This window comes from Urocitellus parryii, chromosome 14, assembly GCF_045843805.1.
Source record: "Urocitellus parryii isolate mUroPar1 chromosome 14, mUroPar1.hap1, whole genome shotgun sequence".
Lineage (NCBI taxonomy): Eukaryota > Metazoa > Chordata > Mammalia > Rodentia > Sciuridae > Urocitellus > Urocitellus parryii.
The window spans coordinates 14,274,995-14,296,435 of record NC_135544.1 but is presented as its reverse complement, the minus strand read 5'-3'; the positions used below and the strand labels follow the sequence as shown (position 1 = coordinate 14,296,435).

The 21,441-nt window shown below is 36.1% G+C and overlaps 1 protein-coding gene across 3 annotated transcripts; it reads right to left on the bottom strand.

The window, feature by feature from the left end:
• Positions 1-2,635: 2,635 nt before the first annotated feature.
• On the bottom strand, positions 2,636-19,575 carry Golga7 (golgin A7). Of its 3 annotated transcripts, none has more exons than XM_026409331.2 (6): positions 19,508-19,575; positions 19,051-19,183; positions 14,049-14,201; positions 7,673-7,774; positions 6,665-6,727; positions 2,636-4,004 (listed from the first exon to the last, which is right to left on the bottom strand). In XM_026409331.2, the coding sequence occupies exons 2-5, from the start codon at positions 19,159-19,161 to the stop codon at positions 6,680-6,682; spliced, it is 414 nt and encodes a 137-aa protein (XP_026265116.1). In that variant the 5' UTR covers positions 19,162-19,183; positions 19,508-19,575; the 3' UTR covers positions 2,636-4,004; positions 6,665-6,679. The 3 variants fall into 3 exon arrangements, with proteins under 3 accessions (XP_026265116.1, XP_026265115.1, XP_077648703.1); XM_026409330.2 differs by lacking the exon at positions 19,508-19,575 and adding an exon at positions 19,408-19,444; XM_077792577.1 differs by lacking the exons at positions 2,636-4,004; positions 6,665-6,727; positions 19,508-19,575 and adding an exon at positions 9,061-9,115 and having other exon boundaries at positions 7,707-7,774; positions 19,051-19,330.
• Positions 19,576-21,441: the final 1,866 nt, after the last annotated feature.

The following is a 21,441-nucleotide window of genomic DNA, read 5'->3' as shown; positions in this document are numbered from 1 at the left end:
CCCTATTGGGATTTTTACTGCCAGCCAAGTAAGATTTGCCCCACCTTCCTTGTGCTAGGGATACAACCCAGGACTTGAAGCATGCTAAGTAAGCATTCTACCACTAAGCTACACCCCTAGCTCAATTTTTAAGTTCTTGATGAAGCTTGTCTGTTAAATGAACTGATCAGACTAAATTCTACCTTGTGAGATTAAATGTCTTCCTTATATCTCAGAGATTCTTTTATTTTCTGTTGCAATGAGTTAATATGCAGCTGCATATTTTTCTAACACATTTCCTATATTGAAAACTTGGGCTCACTTCCAAATTTACATTGTACTTGGGAATAAAAAACCATGTCCAGAAGCAAATTTCCTCAGAATTCTTTAGTCTTGATAAAGGGTCTGATTATTTTAAAGTTACAGGTCTCATTTGCAAGGGGTTAGTAAAGTTTCTACTGTAAATATATATGGCTACTCTTGGGGTTTCTGGTTACTTAAAAAATGTAAGTAAAGTAGCCTATCCACATAATCAGATAATTGGTGAAGATCTTTCCTGCAATATTAAGAATGTCCCAACATGTAAGCTGGCCTTTCCTTTCTTGTTAACTGAAGCACTCATTTTAAAATTTAGATACTGTCCTAGTCTGTTAATCCTTAGAACATTTTAAGACTGGGAAATGAGAGTGTGAAAGTGCTCCAGCCAGCAAAAACACATCCTTTTATAAAAACAACGGTATTAATCCATTCGGAGGGCAGAGCCCCTCATCACCTCTCATTAGGCCCCACCTCCCACCACTGTTGCATGAGGGTTTAAGTCTCCAACACATGCTTTTGCAGGGACACATTCAAACCATGGCACTAATATTTACATTAATGTTGCTTTTCAAGCACATAATTAAGCTTCTACAAAAGTAGGAAATGTACTAAATAAAAAACACTGGTACATAGATGAGGAAAAGTTATGCACATCAATCCTTTAATTGGAAAGAGTTCACACCTATGTTTTCCATCTTTGTATCCCACAGAACCTGAGCTTCTAAGGTTATATTCCTTGCCATTTGATTGCTTCTAAGAGTAAACGCCAAAACATTTTGAATACAAATTATGCTCATTTTCTGGTAATAAACTGGCCTGTGAAAATATGAGGTAGTAGTACATACGAACATAACAAGAAAAACATACCTAGCAATAGAGGATTAAGTCCCTGTACTCTTTATAAAAAAAAATGTGAATTTGTCAATTTATGAATTTGAACATTAAAAATTTCACTATCAAGAAAAAAAGGGACAGTACACAATTATCACTATCTTTTAAAGTTTAAGCAGTTAAATTATCATTATCATTAGTTCAGATACTATTAATAAAACAAAGTCTGTGGCAAACCTAAGTAGTTCCAACTACTTGACAGGCTGAGGCAGGGGGATTACTTGAGCCCAGGTCAGGATCAGCCTGGAGAAGATAGCAAAATCCTATTTCTAAAAATAAAAAACAAAACCCCAGAAAATTCCATTAGCATAAATAAACTTGTTTTAACTTGATAATCATGCTTAACTAAAATCTTTGGTAGTGCCTGATTTACAAAATTAATTCTGCAAGATGGAGGCTTAAAAACTTGATAGGCATTCAATTCCTATAGGACTTCATGGTTTTAGGCAGAATTTCACAGAATGTCACATCTGCATATGGATGGGCTACTTCAGGATAGGAAAACATTTTAAGTAACCAGAAACCCCAGGGGTAGCCATATTGACAACAGAAAATTCATTAACCCCTGCCAATGATAGGTATAAATTTAAAATAATCAGATCCTTTTCAGGGACTCTTGAGTTACCCCAAAAAGGGTTATGAATCTCCTAATGTAATTGTATCCACTCATTTTGGAGCAGCCTACACCTAGATTGCACTCCTAAAGTATCCTAAGAATCCTAGAAGTTACATAGTCCAGAACCTACATTTTGGCATTCCTAACAAAGATGTTAATTAGAGTGTTTGCTATGCTCTACACATTTCCAAGTTTACACTACTGGACATTAATTGACTACTTGTGTTACTATTTGTTTCACTGGATAGGAAAGAAGTTGAACATTTTATGTAGGAAAATAAGGTCACAAATGAATAGACTATCTTATAAACGGTTATTCTCTACAAATCTACATCATTAAAAAAAAAACTGGCGTCATCAGATGATCTAAGACAGTAACAATAATTGTGACCATTTTCCTAATGAACCATTCCAGTCTCTTTGTATACTTTTTAAAACTCTTGGGAATTATTCCTTGACTTTTATCAACACTACTGTATCTGCTCTAAAAACATGTAAACAAGCGAAAGGTGTGACTTACTGATATTCATTTATGGTACGTGCAGGGACACTTGTAATTCCAGTGACAGGGGAGTCAAGGCAGGAGGATTGCAAGTTTGAGGCCAGGCTAGGCAACTTAGTGGGACCCTGCCTCAAAATAAAAATAGTGTAGCTCAGTGGAACAGTGACTCCAGGTTCAATCCCCCTAATCAAAAAACAAAACAAAAAACTAATCTACATTGTAACCAGTGATTCAATCTTTCTGCCACATTTAATGCCATGTCATTTACCACTTTATCAAATCACACCAAATATGACACAGAGACAATTTGTTTAAGAAAAGTTTTACTAATGTGTTAATATTTCAGCAAAGTTATTGCAATGGGTTTAAAAGGCAGACACACTACAAGAGGCTATAAAGTAACAAAGTTTTATACAATTAAAATATTACACAGACCTATGGGATTTATTGAATAACTACCACATCCAGAAAAGAAATTACATCTGAAAGGTTAAATCCAGTATTAGCACCTACAATATCTCTGAAAGTAAAACTTTTAACTGCTTCGTTCTCTCCTAATATATTTCTTAACTTTCTCCCAAATACAGTGCTCTCAAACCCAGAAAAGAATGAGGGGCATAAGAAACCCAAACACTAGGAACATACAGACAAAAGAAGAGCTAGAAGTACTGATTCAGACTTAAGAGTTTAACTTGGAAGTCACTTAACTTATTTGAAACCAATTATAAGATTTCTGTGCACTGAATACTGTAAGAGGCTGTATGAGGAATCTATAAATCATAAAGTTGCCAGTAGGGTTAAAAATTAGCAATATACAGTATTATGCCTATCAAATTTTTTTCTCATAAGTTATATTTATAACAAAACTATAATTAAAATATTTACTATACTTGCTTATTACACATTCAGGGACACAGCAGGGACATATGTGTTTGATGGTTTAGCATCCACTTTATTGTGCTTACTTATTTGTGTAATGAACAAGCAACACATACCACATCTTTCCAACATTCAAGGTAATGCAATAATAACATAAAAGGCTCCAAATAAAATAACTGGAAATTGCATTCAATACTGCCTTAATTAGATATAACTGCTATAGTAAAACAAATAACATTATACAGTATTTTTTCAATGAGTTTTGGTTTGAAAACTGAATAACAGAAATCAATCTCAAGATGGCAAAACTGGTATTCTTTGAAATCCGGGAAATGCATCAGCATAACCACAGACACAGTCTATCCCTCACCTGGAAAAAAGCCATTTATTAATTTGGGGGAATAAGACTGAACATTCACCAATATAAACTCGTTTAAATCTAAAGCCATCTGGAAAATTGGCCCAAGGAATGAATAGATTTCATGATACTGGTGGCAAGTAAGAAATAAATAAAACTTTGCATTGGGCTGACCAATTGCATATTTTATAATCACTTTGAATAAAAAAATGTGAAATGCTTCATTGTGTTTTCTCAGAAATAAATCAAAAGATTACAGAATCCTACACAATTTAAAGACACAAAGTGGATGCTGAGCGACTAGAGGTCACTCCAGGTGTGGAATTTTAGAAAGTTAGTCCTTGGAGTAAATGGCACCGTGGCTCTGGCAGCAGATACAAAGGAATGATGCTCTGGAGAGGAGGTAGGGACACTCTGTGATCAGCCAGTGGGTAGATGAGGGTCCCAGCTGGATGTGGGATCTATAATCAGAGGAGAAAAACAAAAGTTTTAGAAAAGGGTACTAAAAATCACCTCTAACCATCTCTCTTACATCAACTGATATGAACTTATTCTATATGGGCTATATTCCACCAAGCAAGGGTTCCAACTGATAGAATACTAACATCTGTATGACTTGTCTAAATCAGAATGCAGCTTAACAGTCTAGAAATCAAACCTATATAATCAGATCTCTGGCCAATCATGCCATGATTAGCACAGGGTCAGCTGCTAATCACTGAGACAGGGTGCTTGATTGCTATCTATTAGCTGTTTAATCTTTAAGTAACTTCAGTTCTCCATGCCTCAGTTTCCTCACTTGAAAAACAGGGAAAACAATATCCACCTTGGAGAGTTGTGATGATTAATCATTTACAATGGCTGTTTAATTGTAAATTAATTACAATTGATTGATTAATCATGGCTGGCACACAGTGCCAACAAATGTTAGCTATTTTTATTATCACTAATTTGTGATATAATAATCATTAATTTTTTTAAATAAAGACAACACTCTTAATCCAGAGAGAAAACACTTATCAGTGTATCTACTAATAGAGATACATGATATTAAAAAAAAAATCAAAGAGCAACATGATTTTGTTTAAAGCTCTTCTATAAAATGAAGACCATGGTTGATGTATTCTTTTGTTAAATTTAATTCCCATGTAATACTTTAATATGCAGACAACTTGCACACTTAAGAAAAACTGTAGAACTAAATAAATTATTCTTCTAATTTTCCCTCTTCTCCAAGATCTCAGCCCACACCAGATCCTGGACCAAGAATAGCTCTGTACACTAAATTGTATTGAACAAAAATATTTGCATTCATGAAACTATCCAGAAGTTCCTAATGTAAATCTTCCCCATTTCAAAATTTCACAGTTGTTTGAATATTGATAGATTAGCCTCTGGTGTGTAATTGCTTAAAACCCCGTACCACCTCAGAAAAACATCCTATTAAGCAATAATAGCTGCAAAATGAGTCATGACAAATGGGTTGTGCCAAGTCAATGCAGCTGCAATTGATAAAACAAACTTATTCAAATAGCATGTAACACAAACCACACAGAAAGTTCCTACTTGATTGTTTGAGAAATAACATTTTGAAAAATAACAGTTTAAAAATTGTGCACAAGAAAGTCTATGGACAAGTAACATTATGTGTTCCAAAACAAAGCCTTTTTAAAGGAATAAAACATATGGCAGAGGATGTCATCATTTAAATCTCTGGTTTTTCAAGGGTTCAGGTGACACATTAGTGCTCAAAGAAGGCAGTTCTGGAATGTTGGATGATTTGTTGAATTCAATAAATGGAACAGGAGCAGGAAAAAATGATCTTTTAAAAAGGCTGTTGAAAAAGGAAAGAGAAGAAAGGGACACACATCTAGAATACTCTGATAAACTCTTTCCTTTCTGTATTTTCCTACTGCTGCAAATACTGCAAAAGAAGTATGGTGTACAAAACTGGCTTTTTATGGCTAGTCATACTCGGATTTATATTCTAAATACTCGTTCACTATGGGATCTTGATAATTTAATACATTTGGTACCCCAGTTTGCTCATCTGTAAAATGGGGGAAACGTTTTACAGGGTTTTGGGGTAATTTAGAAGGACCATTGGTACAATACCTGTGTGTGATATAAGTGGGAACTATTATTGTTGCCTTAGAAAAGAATATGTAGCTGGGCGTGGTGGTGCATGCCTGTCATACAGCAGCTTGGGAGGCTGAGGCAGGAGGATCAAAGCCAGCCTTGGCAATGGTAAGGCACTAACCAACTCAGTGAGACCCTGTCTCTAAATAAAATAGAAAATAGGGCTGGGGAATGTGGCTCAGTGGTCAAGTGCCCCCGAGTTCAATCCCTGGTACGTCCCCCCTCTCCAATGCATTTATTCTGAGTCTGTGCTGCCTGTGAATGAGCAAAAAATATCTGCAAGCCAATTAGAAAAGTGTAGCAGCAGAATACTTTTGTAGAGAGTGCACATAACTGAAATTGACAATGGTTAACTATTATTTACTGTCCCTTAGAAGGCCAACCAAATGTAGTTATGGGCTCAACATGATTCTGCCTATAAATTCTAATTAGTATTAACTAGTTTGTTTCTTACTTATTAAAGGGCATTATCTGGATATAAAAGAACATTAACATTTTAAACAGGAATCAATTTTACCTACTAGGTCAAGTTTTTTAGGCAGGGCTCTGAAGCCACTTATATATAATAAAAGAAATATTCAGAATCTTACCACTTCTCTCTGAAATAAATATTTCTTTCCTTATTAAAACCGTTTGTCAAATATGCAGGCAAATCTCTGAACTGATTCATATACAAAAAATCCAACACTTAAGTGTTTAGAATAGTTCAAAATGTTAAAACAAAACAAGACAAATAATCCTTACTCTGAAAACAAAAAACAAAACTAACCTAGAGACGATATGGGGAAAAAATTAAATTCTATTACTAAATTTATCTTGAATTATTTTAAAAATCAAGTTGCTTGGGTGATCAGCTTAAGCTAATACAATAAATATAACATCATTTAACTGCATGATTCAATGACTTATTTACTATGCAGGTAGGAAAAGTCATGTATAAATTTTCAAAAGCTGTATATAAACCATATTACTTCATATTTACCTTTAATTTTATGGTTTATCTTCCACTGCTCATGCCTCTGTCTTCATAAATGGTAATTTCAATCTAAACAGCATGGCTGTTAAGAAAACACACTATAGAATGCAACATACAAAAGGGGACTGACTATGGCAACATGTATATGGTTTGCAGAGATTTGCTACTTTGTTAAACCTACTTTCTCCACTTTGCTGAAAATTCTAACACTAATGATTTATTTAAAAAAATATGAAAAGGGTGCTTTATTTGTAGAATTAGGAAATTCTTAACTGAGAATTCATGGAGGTAATGAATTCAGTGGTTCAAAATTGCCTTGAAATTATATGAAAACCTTTTCTTGAGAGAGGGTTCATGACCCCTAAAAGTTTAAAAATCACTGCTGCAGAGTATAAATAAAACTGCTGAAATTATTATCAGCTGGAAGGCCTAGGATTTTGTGACCTAGGTTTTTTAGGAAATTATTTACTCATTACTTCAGTTATCAAGCTAAATTAGTTTTTGCAATTTTATTTACCAAATTCACTTAGCGATTTTCAAAGCTTACTGCTTCTAAAAATATGCACAGTGTGTCAAAGGTAATGAAATTAAACATCTGGCATCTGTAATTGATTTCAACTAGTCAGATGACCCCATGGAACTGCAATTCATTTGGATGACAAGTCTCACCACACATTATGAGTTTATACATTTCAAAGGGGCTTTAGGTTCAGAGTTTCTGCAGCTGAAATGCATTACTCATACAACCCCCATTATTACTACAAGATGCCCTCAGAACCACCAAGAAAGATGGTAACCAGAATACTAAACAATCCAGAGACCTGTACAATGCAAAAGACATGCTTTTAGAAAAAATGCTGGAGACAGCATGTTTACAGTAGATATGCAATTCACATAGAAACTTCCTACAAAAGATAGGAATTAAACTGTCTCTGGCCAACGCACAGTGGTACCATCAATTTTTTTTTTTTTTTAAATATTTAGACCTTATGATGTGGACTAAAAAAAAGATACAACTCGAAGTCCTCTCTCAATAGGGTCTGTCAGGAGGAGACCTTGGGGAGCATATATCTTCTCATTCTGTTCTTGAATATACTTGGAGACTTTCTTCAGAACCTGGCAGAAAGAGACACCACAGCTTTTTACAAATTTCAGCAGATTTCCCTTGTAGCATAAGCTAGATCTCAAAATATTCAGACAGTGGAATTAGTTTTCAAGGGAAGTCAAATGGATATTGTAAGGCAGAATACAGAGCTCTGATTAATCGGCTCACATCAGTTGCATTCAATTTATAGCACAGGGTGATAAGACTGTTCAACTCAAAAGTATCTTCCATGCAGTGTAAATACAAATGTATACAAAAGCATGATGAGAACCAATTTCCTTCCTTCTTACCTCCCTGTCACCTCAATCATGGATATACAGAAATAAACTGACAATTACATACGCAATGGCTTGTTATGCTTCTCTCATTACTCAGTAAGTAATGCGACCTTTTCTAAAATCAAGGATAGTTCCTGGCCTTCTCTTTCAACATTTCCGAATGTTTTCCTCTCTTTGTGCATTTTCGTAATGATACAAAGTTGGCCTATAACTAAAGGGAACCCAGTCATTTTAGAAAAGGAAAGTTTATTTCCTTTTAGAGTATGCAGACATTAGCTGTCATGGAGTTTCTGATTGTGACAGTCGTGCATTTCCATGTTTGCATGTAGTGTTATTCTGCAGTTTACTCTTGTTTCCCAGGCAGGAACCTCAATTTATAAATTTAGTATTAAGCTTGTAAAAGTCAAGGCAAATACAGACAAAAACCAGATAGAATAAAAAGGAACTTCTGGAATAGCCACATCTCTAGCTTTAGTAATGGCAATTCTGAGACAGATAAGCTAGAAGAAAATAAATCTTAATAGCTTTATCCAAAATGAAAGAGTTACATGTTTTATTTCAGGCTCAAAGTTATTCATAACCCTTTTCTGGCTCTAATGTTCAAAGGGACTTTGATTCAGCTCTTTAAATTACTACATATTTTCTTAAATTCACACTATCAGTAAATGATAAAGTCAGAAACGTGACTGCAGCACAAAGGGGAAAAAGAACTATATAAAAATAAAGTTTAAAGTTAAGCAATATTTTAAGGATGGGGGTATGTGTATCAGGCCAAACTAACAAATTCAGATGTTACAATTTAGATGCTGTGGTATGAATTTATTTAGAATTTAAAATTATACAGTTGTACAAAGAATTTCCTTACTGAAGAAAGATGTAGTTGTTTCAAGTTATACCTCTGTGGACTGTACAATCTCAAGTTTTCTCTTTTAAAAAAGGGTAGAATATTGATAGAGCAGTCTGCATTATTCTTTAATTAAAAATACTATTTCTAAAGAAAGATTTTTTCACTTAATTACCTGAAGCAATGCATATATCACTCCCATTTTCAGCTTTCAAAGAATCTGAGCTGTGCTTGGTCATTATGAACCGAAAAAAAAAAAAAGAAGGCAAGCTTCAGGTACTATCTGTGTATCAGAGTTGTCAATCATCCTAAAATAATGAACAGAAGGAAGTATCCCATAAAGGTGTCCAACTCAGGACTCTTAATCTTCTCTTCAATTTCCTTCTGAGCTCAAATGCCAGAATCAGAAACTAGAGACTCAGTCTTTCTTTGCCTCTGTCCATTAATACTGGAGGGGACACTCAGAAAAAGGTTTGCATGGCTGGTTTTGAAGAAAGGATTCCTTCAGAACAGCTTTCCTTTTCTTTTAGGGTTACAAGTTACTAGTAAGGAAATAGCATTCCTTTATTTAATTCAAGCATAACATTGTTGGGCAAGATTTTTATTTAAACTCTAGTAACATAGTAACATTCATGTGCATATAGGTTCAGTTCAGAAAGAAAACAATTAGTCTTCTTTTTGTATAAACTCCAAATCCTTTTATGCTACTTTGGTGAAGGCAATTCTGTCCTAAACAAGATGCTTTTAAACTTTTAAGGCCCCTTAGAAACATAAAATTAATAATAGTGGCAGCACAAAGCACAATTCTCACCCCAAGAAACCTTACATTGACATGTTATTATTTTGGTAAATCAATGTCAAAATAAACCATAATATTTAAAAAAATTATCTATTATTCTCAGACCTTTGACACGATTTGTATATTTACAAAATGAAACATGGTCAAACCTCTGGAAGGTTTCCCTAGAAATATTAAACTGAAAATGGTCCACTAGACCTTCAAGAAAAAACAGCCTGAGTGAGGCTTGGTGTGAGCATATACAGAAAATACCCAAGTGTCTGTCTTTCTAACTAATCTTTTTAGATTTCAGTACACAGTAAAAAGAGATGCTTTCTAGTTGATAAACAAGGCGGACAGTTACTGAGAGGAGAACCTTCCACAAGCTCATTTGTTCCCTTATTATCATGGATAGCAACAATAGAGAAACAACACTGAAGTCTTTATCTTCATTTAAAATCAATAAATGGCATAGTATGGGAAACAAAATGCATGAATTGTTCTAGCAAGTTTTAAAAAGCCTATTTACAAATTCAAAAAATTTAACCCACATGACAAAAGTGTAAGCATCATTATATTTGCCTAACTCTAGACTAGAAACTTGAGTATTTAAAACAAAAGACACTGATGACTCAACCCTGTCTTTTCATAAATAAATAAATAAATAAAATCACAGAAATTCCTAGGGGACAGTCTGGGAAGGGAGAGGATGATTATTCTTACTTTTTCTCTTTTTTAAAGATTATTAAAGACAAAAAGACATATTTTAAAAGTTTTCTTTTAAAAGTATAGGTATGCAGCTGGCAGTGGTAGCTTATGTTTGTTACCCCAACAATTTAGGAGACTGAGGTAAGAGGACCACAAGTTCTAGTCCAGATTTAGCAATTTAGAACCTGTCTCAAAATAAAAAAGGGGCTGGGGATGAACTCCAGTAGTAAAGCACCCCTATGTTCAATCTCCAGTATTGCCTCCCACCTGCCAAAACAAACAAACAGACCCAAAAAACCAGAAAAGAAAAACAAAGTATAGGTACATGCTGGGGGTGTAGCTTAGTGTAAAGCACTAGTCTAGTGAGGCCCTGAGTTCCATCATCAGCTCCCCCTATCAAAAGATAAAAGTACAGGTACACTATATTATAATCATTAGTTACTAACTTTGCAAGATCTGGTTATTTGTATCTAATTCCTAGGAAAAAATATCATTTATTTGAAAAGTTTGATCATGCCTTAAGTCTTGGTTTCTTGATTAATTTTATTTGGTTTTCACTTGCTTTATAAAAAGAAATCTTGATTAGGGCTGGGGTTGTGGCTCCATGGGAGAATGCTTGCCTAGCATGTGTAAGGCACTGGGTTTGATCCTCAGCACCACGTAAAATAAATAAATAAAGCAAAGGTATTGGGTCCATCTATAACTAAAAAAAAAAAAAAAAGGTCTTGATTAGATCTATAAACTAGTACTTCATATATTGTCTATAAATCTAAGTTAAAACATACTGGGATCAATTTCCATTTATATTTCATATTAAGAAGAATCATCTTTTAATGTTATCAAATGGATTTTAATTGAGAGGTATTTTAGCATCCAAACTAGCAGATGGCTAAAAAGTATTATTTATGCTTAGAGTAAAAACACATTTGTGAGTTCACAAATATCCCATCAAACTTATATAGAACTTCATTTTAAAACTGATCTCAAGAAAACACCGCTTACTAAGTATTTCCTGAATGTGAGGCAACATATAATTCCAACATACAATTTACAGTTGAGAGAACTCGGAAAGATGAATGTGTTCAGGATCCCTTTAACTAGTATGACTTGGCTGGCACCCAATTATTAATTTCTTTCCACAACTGATGTCAGCAGGAAGTATCTAATATCTATTTCAGCAAATATACATGAATAAATTAATTAAAATTTATAAACAAATTAATTAAATTTGTTAATTAAAATTTTATAAACAAATTTAAATGGTATAGAGAAATAGTCTCTAATATGCCACTAAACACAAAACACCCAAGAGGATGTATTTCTATCATAATTGGCAATATCATGTACTTCTCTTTAAATGATCATTCTTGAATGACAAAATTTTTTTCCCCTTATGCACTGGGGATTGAACCCAGGACTGCTCTACCACTGAGCTATATCCTGAGTCCTTTTTATTTTGAGACAGGGTCTCACTAAGTTGCCCAGGCTGACCTTAAACTTTCGATCCTCCTGCCTCCCATCTCCAGAACTGCTGGGATTACAAGCATGCATCACCACGCCAGCTGGATGACCATATTTTTTATCCATTTGTGTTTAGCACACCTTCCTCTCTTATATGGAGCTCTTCTCTGAGGGTCTTGGTTCTACTATTAACATATCTCTTGAGGTGATCACTCCCTTTCATCTACACTATTGTGTGTAGTACTTCTGTGTGGACCTTTTGTGGAGCTTCCTAAACTTTTTCCCAGAGCGAAAAGATCTCTTTGAAATGAAAATCTGACCATATTACTCTCCTGTTTAAAATTTCCAAGTAACTTCTGGCTGCAACACAAATAAAAGCTATACTTCTTTACAAGAACAACATACTCTTGTGTGATGCCACTCCTGTGTACCTTTCCAAATCCATCTGAGGCATTCTCTGATCCCTCTTCTTGTGCCATACTATCTTCTTTCAGTTCCTGGAACACATTAAGCTCCCTGGGCCTTTGCATATACTCATCTCTCTGCCAGAATGGTATCAGGATTTTCATCCTTGAGAGAGCAGCTTAAATGTCATCACCTTGAGGTCTTTTCTGACCATGCAATCTAAATTAGGTTCCTATTATACCAAAGGTCAATTTATTTCCTTCAAGGCACTTATTCATTTTATAATTTTGTTAGTTTTACTTCTTTACTTGTTAGTATCAGTTTGATACCATGAAATTATCAACTCCACAAGGTCAGCAATCATGTTTGTTTGTCTTGTTCAATTATTTCCCTGGTATCTTGCTTAGCACGTTACTTAACACACAGGAGACTTTCAACAGATATTTATTGAATGAATGAATCCCCTGACCTTTCATTCACCAAATTAAATTATTAAAGAAGAGATACAAAACAAAACAAAACAGATTGCAAGCTGATACTAATCCTGGGTAACTTTAAAAACAGAAATAAATGTTAGCTGCTTCTGAATGTGATATGCAGGATACAAGCTGCTAACTTAGGTATTTAAATATACCTTTTATATAAGATAGGCTTGTAGTTAAGACTAAGAGAGTACAGTGTTAGGCATTAAGAGGGATATTTATGGGTGAAGGTATTATTTGACCTCAACAATAATACATAGTTGAAGGGCAGATAAGATGTGAACATAAACCATTATATTACAAGTAAAGCACACGTCACATAGAATAGAAATCAAATGGTGTAGGGATACAGAAGAAAAGAAAAAAATTCAGATTAGAAGAGTAAGGAGAAGTTTGATGAAGTGGGAAATAAGGAATGAGTGGTATCTGAATATGGGAATGTCATTCTAGATGGATGAAAACTATGGAGAGCATCTTTTGTGACTGATGAGCATCAAGTTTAGATGATGAAGAAAGTGAAAGGGGTGGGAGACACAGCTGGAGTGGTAAGCTGGAGGTCAGCTCAAGGGGTGCTTGAACCTGACCCAGTAGCAGTAACTGGGAAGTTAGAAAAGATCTCTTACTTAGCAGCAGTGGTAGGAAGTAAGGCTGTTTTATAAAGACAGTAGCAGATAGGCTGGAAAAGTAAAAGAAGGGAAGAAATCAGATGGATCAGGAGACCAATTCAATACAAGAGAAATAATAGGGGCACAAATTAGGATAAAGACAGATGAAGTGAATTAATAAACAGGAAAATGAAAGACATTTCGGTCTTTGACAACTAATTATTTTTCTCTTTTTCATCTCTTATACCTAAAAATGGTAGTGAAAAGACAGTGGTACTATTGAACAAAATAAAGAGATCGGAGTTTTGACTTTTGGACACCTCAAGTTGAGAAGCCAGCAACTCTGGATTCAGCAGTTATTTGGTAAGAAAAGAAAAGAACTCAGGTGGCAGGATAAAACTGAAGACAGAAATCTGGGGAAATAAAGCAAAATGATCCTCAAAAAGATGGGACAGAATGAGAATATAAAATAGATTCTCCACATTCATCTTAAGAGAATCAACTGACATGTTGATTCCCAGTGGACACACTAATTCTTCTGTTTCTGAAACACTCAGGACTCATTCCTATATGCTCTGGATAAAGGAGCAACATTATAACTGGAATTATCACCTAGATGCCCCTATTAACTTTATGGCAATTTTCACTATGGAAACACAAATGTATAATAAATGTACTTTCTTTATGATTTCAAGAGATTTAGAGACAACAAATGTGGCTTTACCTTCTCATAATGAGTTTCCATACATAAGAAGATGGTATATGCTGTTAAACAAGCCAAACAGCCTTCAAGATACGATTGGCCCCCAAGCTTCTCTGCTTCTGCATAAAGGTTATTTAGAGTTCGAACTGTCTCTTCAAACTGCTGCCTATCAATCTGTAGGGAAGAAAGAATTTAAAAGTAAGTTTTGGAAAAACCCCCAGCAACTCATTAATGCTTTCTATGACTAAATTATATTGATATTTTGCAATTTTAAAGTCAGCAAATACTCATCATTATACAAAATACATGAAGATGTAAATTTGGAGTCAACAAATCTTATATATAACCAGAGATATGATAAATTATTGTATAATGGTGTATTAAGAATTGTAATGCAAAAAAAAATAATAAAGTCAGCAAATAATTTTTTAGGTGATTCGATCTGGATTGTTACTGAAACCGATTGGGGATTGTTTAATTTTATCCTTCTTATGAACACTGGATGTCTTCAAGGCTGGTAGTTCTTTATTCTTTATAACAAATTTCAAATAACTAAATTACATAATCTATTCTCTTCTTCATTCACTTGTATTCACATTGATTGAGCACCTCCTATCAAATCCTATGACCAGCCTTAGAGAAAGATGAATAAGACACTGTTTCAGTTCTCTAGAGTATAGTTCTGTAAAACATAAAAACTCCATAAACTAGACATCATAGTAAAGGCATATACAAGGCACAGTGGGGTCATAAAAGGAAGAAGTTCCCTCTATTTGGCAAGTAATATTAAATTGAGTATCTAAACATTAGAAATTACTAGGAAAATGAAAGGTTATTTTAAGTAGGGTGATTAAAAGCTACAAAGTTCTATATTCTGCTTTCCCTGTCTGCCATCTTTTAAAATAACTATTTTGTTACTAAAAGCTCACAATGGAACAAAATACCAACTTTTCACACCAAGTCACTCCTATCACCTCTTTCTATTCAATGACATTGTTGCTATAAGTTTACACTAATAGTCATGCTTTGTGATGTTTCACTCAATGAGAGACCACATATGTGACAGTGGCCACATAGATTATATCAGCCAGCAATGTGGCAGCCCTTAGTGTATGTGACTACACTCCATGATGATCAAAAGGGAGGATATCACCTAATGATGCATTTACGTGTTCCTGTTCATGTTATTGTTAAATGGCACACAACTGTACCACTCTAACATCTACTTTTTCACTCTAACTATCTGCTTTTACTTTATTCTTCCAATATCACTTTACTTTCTTCTTCTAATAGTGCTTTATAGAATTTGAATCTCAATATTTGACCCTAGGACTTTTAAGACCCATTGTAAGAGTATTTTATCTAATACTGTCATTCTTGGTAACAAATTACAATTTACCTGTCTTCACTTTAGGCCTTCTCTCACATAATGCCTCCATAATTCATAAAACTTATAATTACTTACTTATGAATCCCCTTTTATGAAGTTTTCCTTTCAATTGAAACAGATTCAGAAAGATATCAAAGAACCTCAAAGTATGTATGAGGCAAAATCATAGGCCAGGTAGGAAAAACAAATAAGCAAAAAAACCAAAGTGAAAACTGTTTTAGAAAAAGATTAACAGAAGAAGAAAAAAAAGTTTTTGATGGGTTTATGGTGTGGTTCTGTGGTAGAGCACATGCTCAGCATTTGCGAGGCCCTGGTTTCAATATCTAATACACAAAAAAAAACTTTTGAAAGTTTATTTTTAAAAAGCACAAAAGGCAACAGTAAAGGCATTCAACATAACGGTAGTTTACTACATCATGTATAGGTTGACAGGCTGCATATGACAGTGGTTCCATGTTGTTATAATTGAGCTGAAAATTTACTATCACCTAGTGACACACACGAAATAGTAGGGGAATACATCCTTCACATCTGTGGTAGCACTGGTGTCAACAACCAACCATGTTGCCAGTCATAGAGAAAGTAGTTATGTATTCAATTATGAATAGTACATAAAACTCCCCATGATGATAATAATAAGTGAATATGTTACTGGTTTATGTATATTCTGTGCTATACTTTATTCCTACTTATAAGTTTACTATAAAATAATATGTCAGCAGCAGCCTCATACATTTCAGATTTGTGTAAGTTTATTCTATGATGTAACAACAAAAAAATTGCCTAATGATGTATTTGTCAGAATGTATCCTTATTGTTAAGTGACACAATTGTCCTTAAAATGCAAGAGCTCAAAATAACAAATTAAGGCATTTTTCCCCCTACTTCCTTTAGGCCCTAAGAAGACAGCTCTCTGTACTCCTGTCACTCTCTGAACACTGATACAGGAATTAAATCTAAATTTGGAGATTATATATAAAGTTGGAGCAAAATACAAATTTGGACCATTAAACACTGAAACCCAGAATAGAAATGGAAATCAGACTCTTTCCCAGAATTTTTTTGTTCTTGTTGAATTGCATGGTGCTAAAGCTTAGAGTGATCACAAATCCAAGGTGGCAAATCAAAGGTAATCTCTACAGACCAAATGTAGACATATTTTAAAAGGTATGTAGGGGAATTACAGTCACAATTATAGTCCACTCATTTTTCTTCTACCCAGACTAAGGGTGACTAAGATATCTCTGCATTTTGGCTGAAATGAGACTAAAGCTTCCTTTAAAGAACTATCTGGCATAAAGTTGTTATTTTGTTGAAATATTGTACCTATACTTAATCCAAATTTGAGTAGACTATGCTTTAGTGTATTTGTATTTGCAAATTTCCAGGAAAAAACAAAACAAAACAAAACAAAACTGTCTAGCAACAAAGCACTTAAATGTCAAAGCATTCTAACAAGTGGTGGAGAGGTAATCTTGTTAATAGAACTTATCTAAACTCTCAAAGTACACAAATGTATGCTTTTAAAAAAATGCATACAAGTAACACAAAACATTTGTATGTTAGTTTCTTCTTCTATTAAACTGCCTAGTGGGATACTCCCACATAAGGAAAATCAGACCCAGTGGCAGAGCAATCAGTGACATTTCTAGGGTAGTAGAGAAACATTGAGAGAAACCTTTCAGTTTCCCATCAAAGTGAGGAAGATTTAAACCTGTAATTTAAATTTAATCTTGGAACAGGAAAAAAAAAAAAAACCCAAAGCTTTCCTAAGTGGTTTAAAATATAAGGTAGTATTTTAACCCAAACATTTAAAAAGACAAAAAAAAAAAAAATTAAAAAGCACAACTGAATAGCAACATATAATATTCCAAACAGTATTTAGTACCACAAGCCTGTTCTGGGCTACATAAAGTCAAAGAAGTAAAATAACTCCAGAATTTAGCAACATCAATTTCCTGTAATAATCAGTTGAAGTATTATGATTACATTGTGCTTCTGTACTCCACTATAAAAAAAGGCTCTACCATACTCAGTGGAAGGCTTCTGCATAAATGTATTTGTCTCAACTATGAGCTGGACGTTTGACTTTTAAACATACAAAGGAATCTTGCAATATGCGAATGTGTACAGAAAAAAGTTTACATTGCTTTGAATGTATTTAAATTATGTAAGTCATAGTTTCTAAAAGAAGCTTAAAAATATTTGATCCATTTTATGTAAGTATTCACATGTAGAACACGTTAACTGTAAAGTACTTTAAAAATCTAGTTCTAAACTTGCTCAACTTCTACCTCTTCAAACTACTGTTGAAATGTCCACTTACTGTCATGCCAAGTTAACTCAACACCGACAACAAAATGTAGCATTTGAATAGCATTTCAAACAAGCGAAACTACAAACCATCTTTTTAAGGCATCCTTGATATATTTAATTTACTGTTAAAGAAGCATATTTGGGTCCCTAACCTACCCGTAGTTATAAATCAAGCTGAAGGAAACTATAAATGATCATTGTTATAAATGATCATATCAATCAGGTAGAGCAACACACCTTGGTCAAAAAATCTGATTATTTTTGATGTTTGGGATTTGAACCCAGGGCCTCAGGAGTGCTGAGAATATGCTCTAGCACTAAGCTACAATCCTAGCCTGCAAGCTGGCTTTAAATGGCTGCTGTAGGTCTCTCTCTAGTAAGCACTTACCTCATCCTCTTAGTCTATGACCAGCATTTCCAATCCTCACACCCACATCATACCTAATTACCTCTCAGTCCCTCTCCCTGGATACCAAAGAGGAAAGAACCACAAAACTTGCTCCCCAGCTGACCAGAAACTGACCTGAATAGGAAACAGAGCTGGAGACTAAAAGAACTGTCCTTTGGTTGGGTGAACACATGGGAGTTCAAGAAAACACACACCTTCACCCACTCCATTTAACTTTTTCAGAAAGATAAAATTGAGGGGATGGGTAAATCTGAAGGAAGAGGAAACAAATCTCATTCTTTCATTTTTGTCTTATATGCTGATGAAAATTTTGATATGCAAGCCAAACCAGTGATCATAACTGGGAGTGACGAGCTTAAGGCCCTCTTCTGAAATATTTTCCTGTCCAAGCCCATGTCATGCTCTACGTTTTTCAGGTTCCAAGAAGGCCTGTCTGCCTTGCCTGGCACAACACTTAACAAACCTTTTTAGCTGAGCAGTTTGACCAGCACAGTGACCACAAATGCCAGTCATGAGGAAGATGATGCTTTCTTTGCAAGGAAAGGTAGGAGGATATAGCTCACAACCAGCTGAGTGAGATGGCTGATCATCACTGTTGTCAATAACCAGGAGGTGGGGATGACTGACAGAAGGGTACGACGACTGGTGGATAAAGACTTCCCACACTGGGCATCATAAAGTTCTATAAGTACATCACACCTAGGGGCTTGGTCTTAATTTTCCTTCTCCAAACATCAGATCTTGCTGCCTTCATATATCTTTGGCCACGGCCCCCTTCTGGGTCTGCCTCTCCCCGAGAACAGAGACACAGACCGGATGTCTTGCCCACTCTCCCTCTCCGCTCCGAATCTCCGTGCCGTGATACCCTCCCTCGCCCTAGAGCAGGTGCAGGGAGATACGATGCGTACCCGGTTCTCCAGCTCCGCGGGGAACTTGGTCTGGAACTGGCAGCGTGTACCACTGCTGTAGTCTCGTTGAATGAATACCTTCCCGGACACCGGCGCCTGCTGCGGCCTCATGGCGAGGACAGGACCGGCCGCGCTGCGAGTTCGGGGAGTGGGGGAGGGGGCACCATGGGTCAGATCCCCGGCCTGGACCCGGGACTCTGGCCCGCCTGCCCTTCGGACCCACCCACCACCCAAAGAAGCCCAAGGCCTCCCCCTCTCCGCTCCCCTTCACCCATGCTGTCGCAGCGGGCTTTCAGCTACCGCCCCTGCCCAGGCCCCGCGCCCCCCACATCCCGGTTCGGCCCGGGAAACACCAACCCGCCTCTCCTGCCCTCCAGCTGCTGTCGCGCCGCCTTCGCCGTCACTTACGTTCTGACGCAAAAACCTCCTTTCCCCGCCCCTCAGTTCGGACTCCTACCTTAAGTCTTTGACTCCTCGGGTCGTAAAGCGACCCTGCCGAGGCTGCGCGCTGCGGTGCCAGGTGAAAGAAGGCGCGCCGGGGGCGGGACCAAGCCGACCCCGCCTCCTGCTAAGGAGGGCGGAGTCCTTCCGGAAGGAAAAGGCTACGGAACTGGGCGAAGCGGGTGGGGCAGCTGTGGAGACTGAAGCCCACAGCCGAGGCTGGGGTTTGAGACTCGGAATTTCCCATTGTGTCATTTCCCCATTGGTTGTGGCGAGGTGATTTCTGATCACTGATTGTAAGTGCGTTATTTTCATTCTTGATTGGACATCGCAGCTTCCGCGTGGGTTACGTCACCCAGTTTAAACACAAAAACCAAACAAAAACATCCTCCCTCAAACGCAAAACAAACTGCTCCCACATATTAGAAACAGAAATCAGACTACTGGGAGTGCATTTGACTCCCCGATAAATTCCTGAAACAAGAGTTCGAGGGAGGACAAAGAATCTGCCTGAGCTACATTCTCAAACATCCATCTTCCAGCTCTTCCCTGGGGTGTTGTCTTTCTTAACCCCAAAGATTTGCATCCAGTACCTAAGCCTACACCCCTCACGTGACCTCAGCAGACAAGCAGTTCTGGGCCCATGGCCCTGCCCTCACTTATCATCTCTTTGCAAGGCCTCCAGAGAAACCCACCTTACCCTTGTCTGGTGCTTCTTGGCTAGTAATGTTGTTAACTCCACTATCTGATCCTCTCTTTTACATATTAAACATTTTTTCTTATTGTATTTTAAAAAGAGCTTAATAAAGGCATAAAGGGCATACAACAAACCACGCATATATAAAGTGGGAAAGTTGAAAAATTTTGACATTTTTATGCTCATATGTCATTATCACCATCAAACTATTAAATCTTTGTCACCCCCAGAAGTTTGCTCGTGCTTCTTTGCAATCCTGTTTTTCTGTCCTCCCAAAGCCCTCCTTGCCCAGATACTGATCTACTTTCTCTCACTATGCATTAGTTTGCATTTCCTTGAATTTTACATAAATTAAATCAAAGTGTGTACTCTTCTTTTGTCTGGCTTATTTCACATAAATTATTTTGAGGGTCATCTCTACTTTTTTTATGTTGGGTAGTTATTCCATTGTGTGGATATTCTACAGTTTGTTTTTCCATTCCCTCGTTGATGCAAATTTGGGTAGTTCCAGTTTGGGGGTATTACAAATAAAGCTGCTATGGACGTTCATCTACAGATCTTTGTTTAGATACCTGTTTTAATTTTTCTTGGGTAAATACTTAATGGTTGGATCATGATGTATTTTACTTTTGGGAAACTGTTAAACGCTTTTCAAAAGAGCTGTGTATGAAAATTCCAGATTCTCCATGTCTTTGCCAACAAAAATGTAGTGATATCTCCTTGTAGTTATAATTTTAATTTTTCCATGCCTAATGATTTTGAGCATATTTACAAGCTCGTATTTGCCATCATATATCTTCTCTGGTGAAGTGACTTCATCTTTTGGTTTATGTTTGTGTATTAGTCATCTTTCTATCACTATGCTGATATAAAAAACACAATTTATGAAAAAGATTTATTTTGGCTCGTGATTCTGGAAGTTCAAATCCCAAATTGGCTGGCCTCATTGGTTTGGGCCTCAAGGCAGGACAGCATGTCCAAGTGAGTGTCACATCTTGAGCTAGGAAGCAGCAAGAGACAAAGGATGGATGGACTCACACAGTTCCCTTTGAGGGCACACCCCAGTGACTTAAGAACCTCTGGTAAGACTTCACCTCTTAAAGGCCCACACACTTTCCAATACTGCTACCTTGGGGATGGAGCCTTTACATAAGGACCTTTGGGGGACACTACCCATTTTAAAACCATACCACATTTTTTCCTGTTATTGAGTTTTGAGGTATTCTGGAGAAAAGTCTTTTCTCAGATATGAG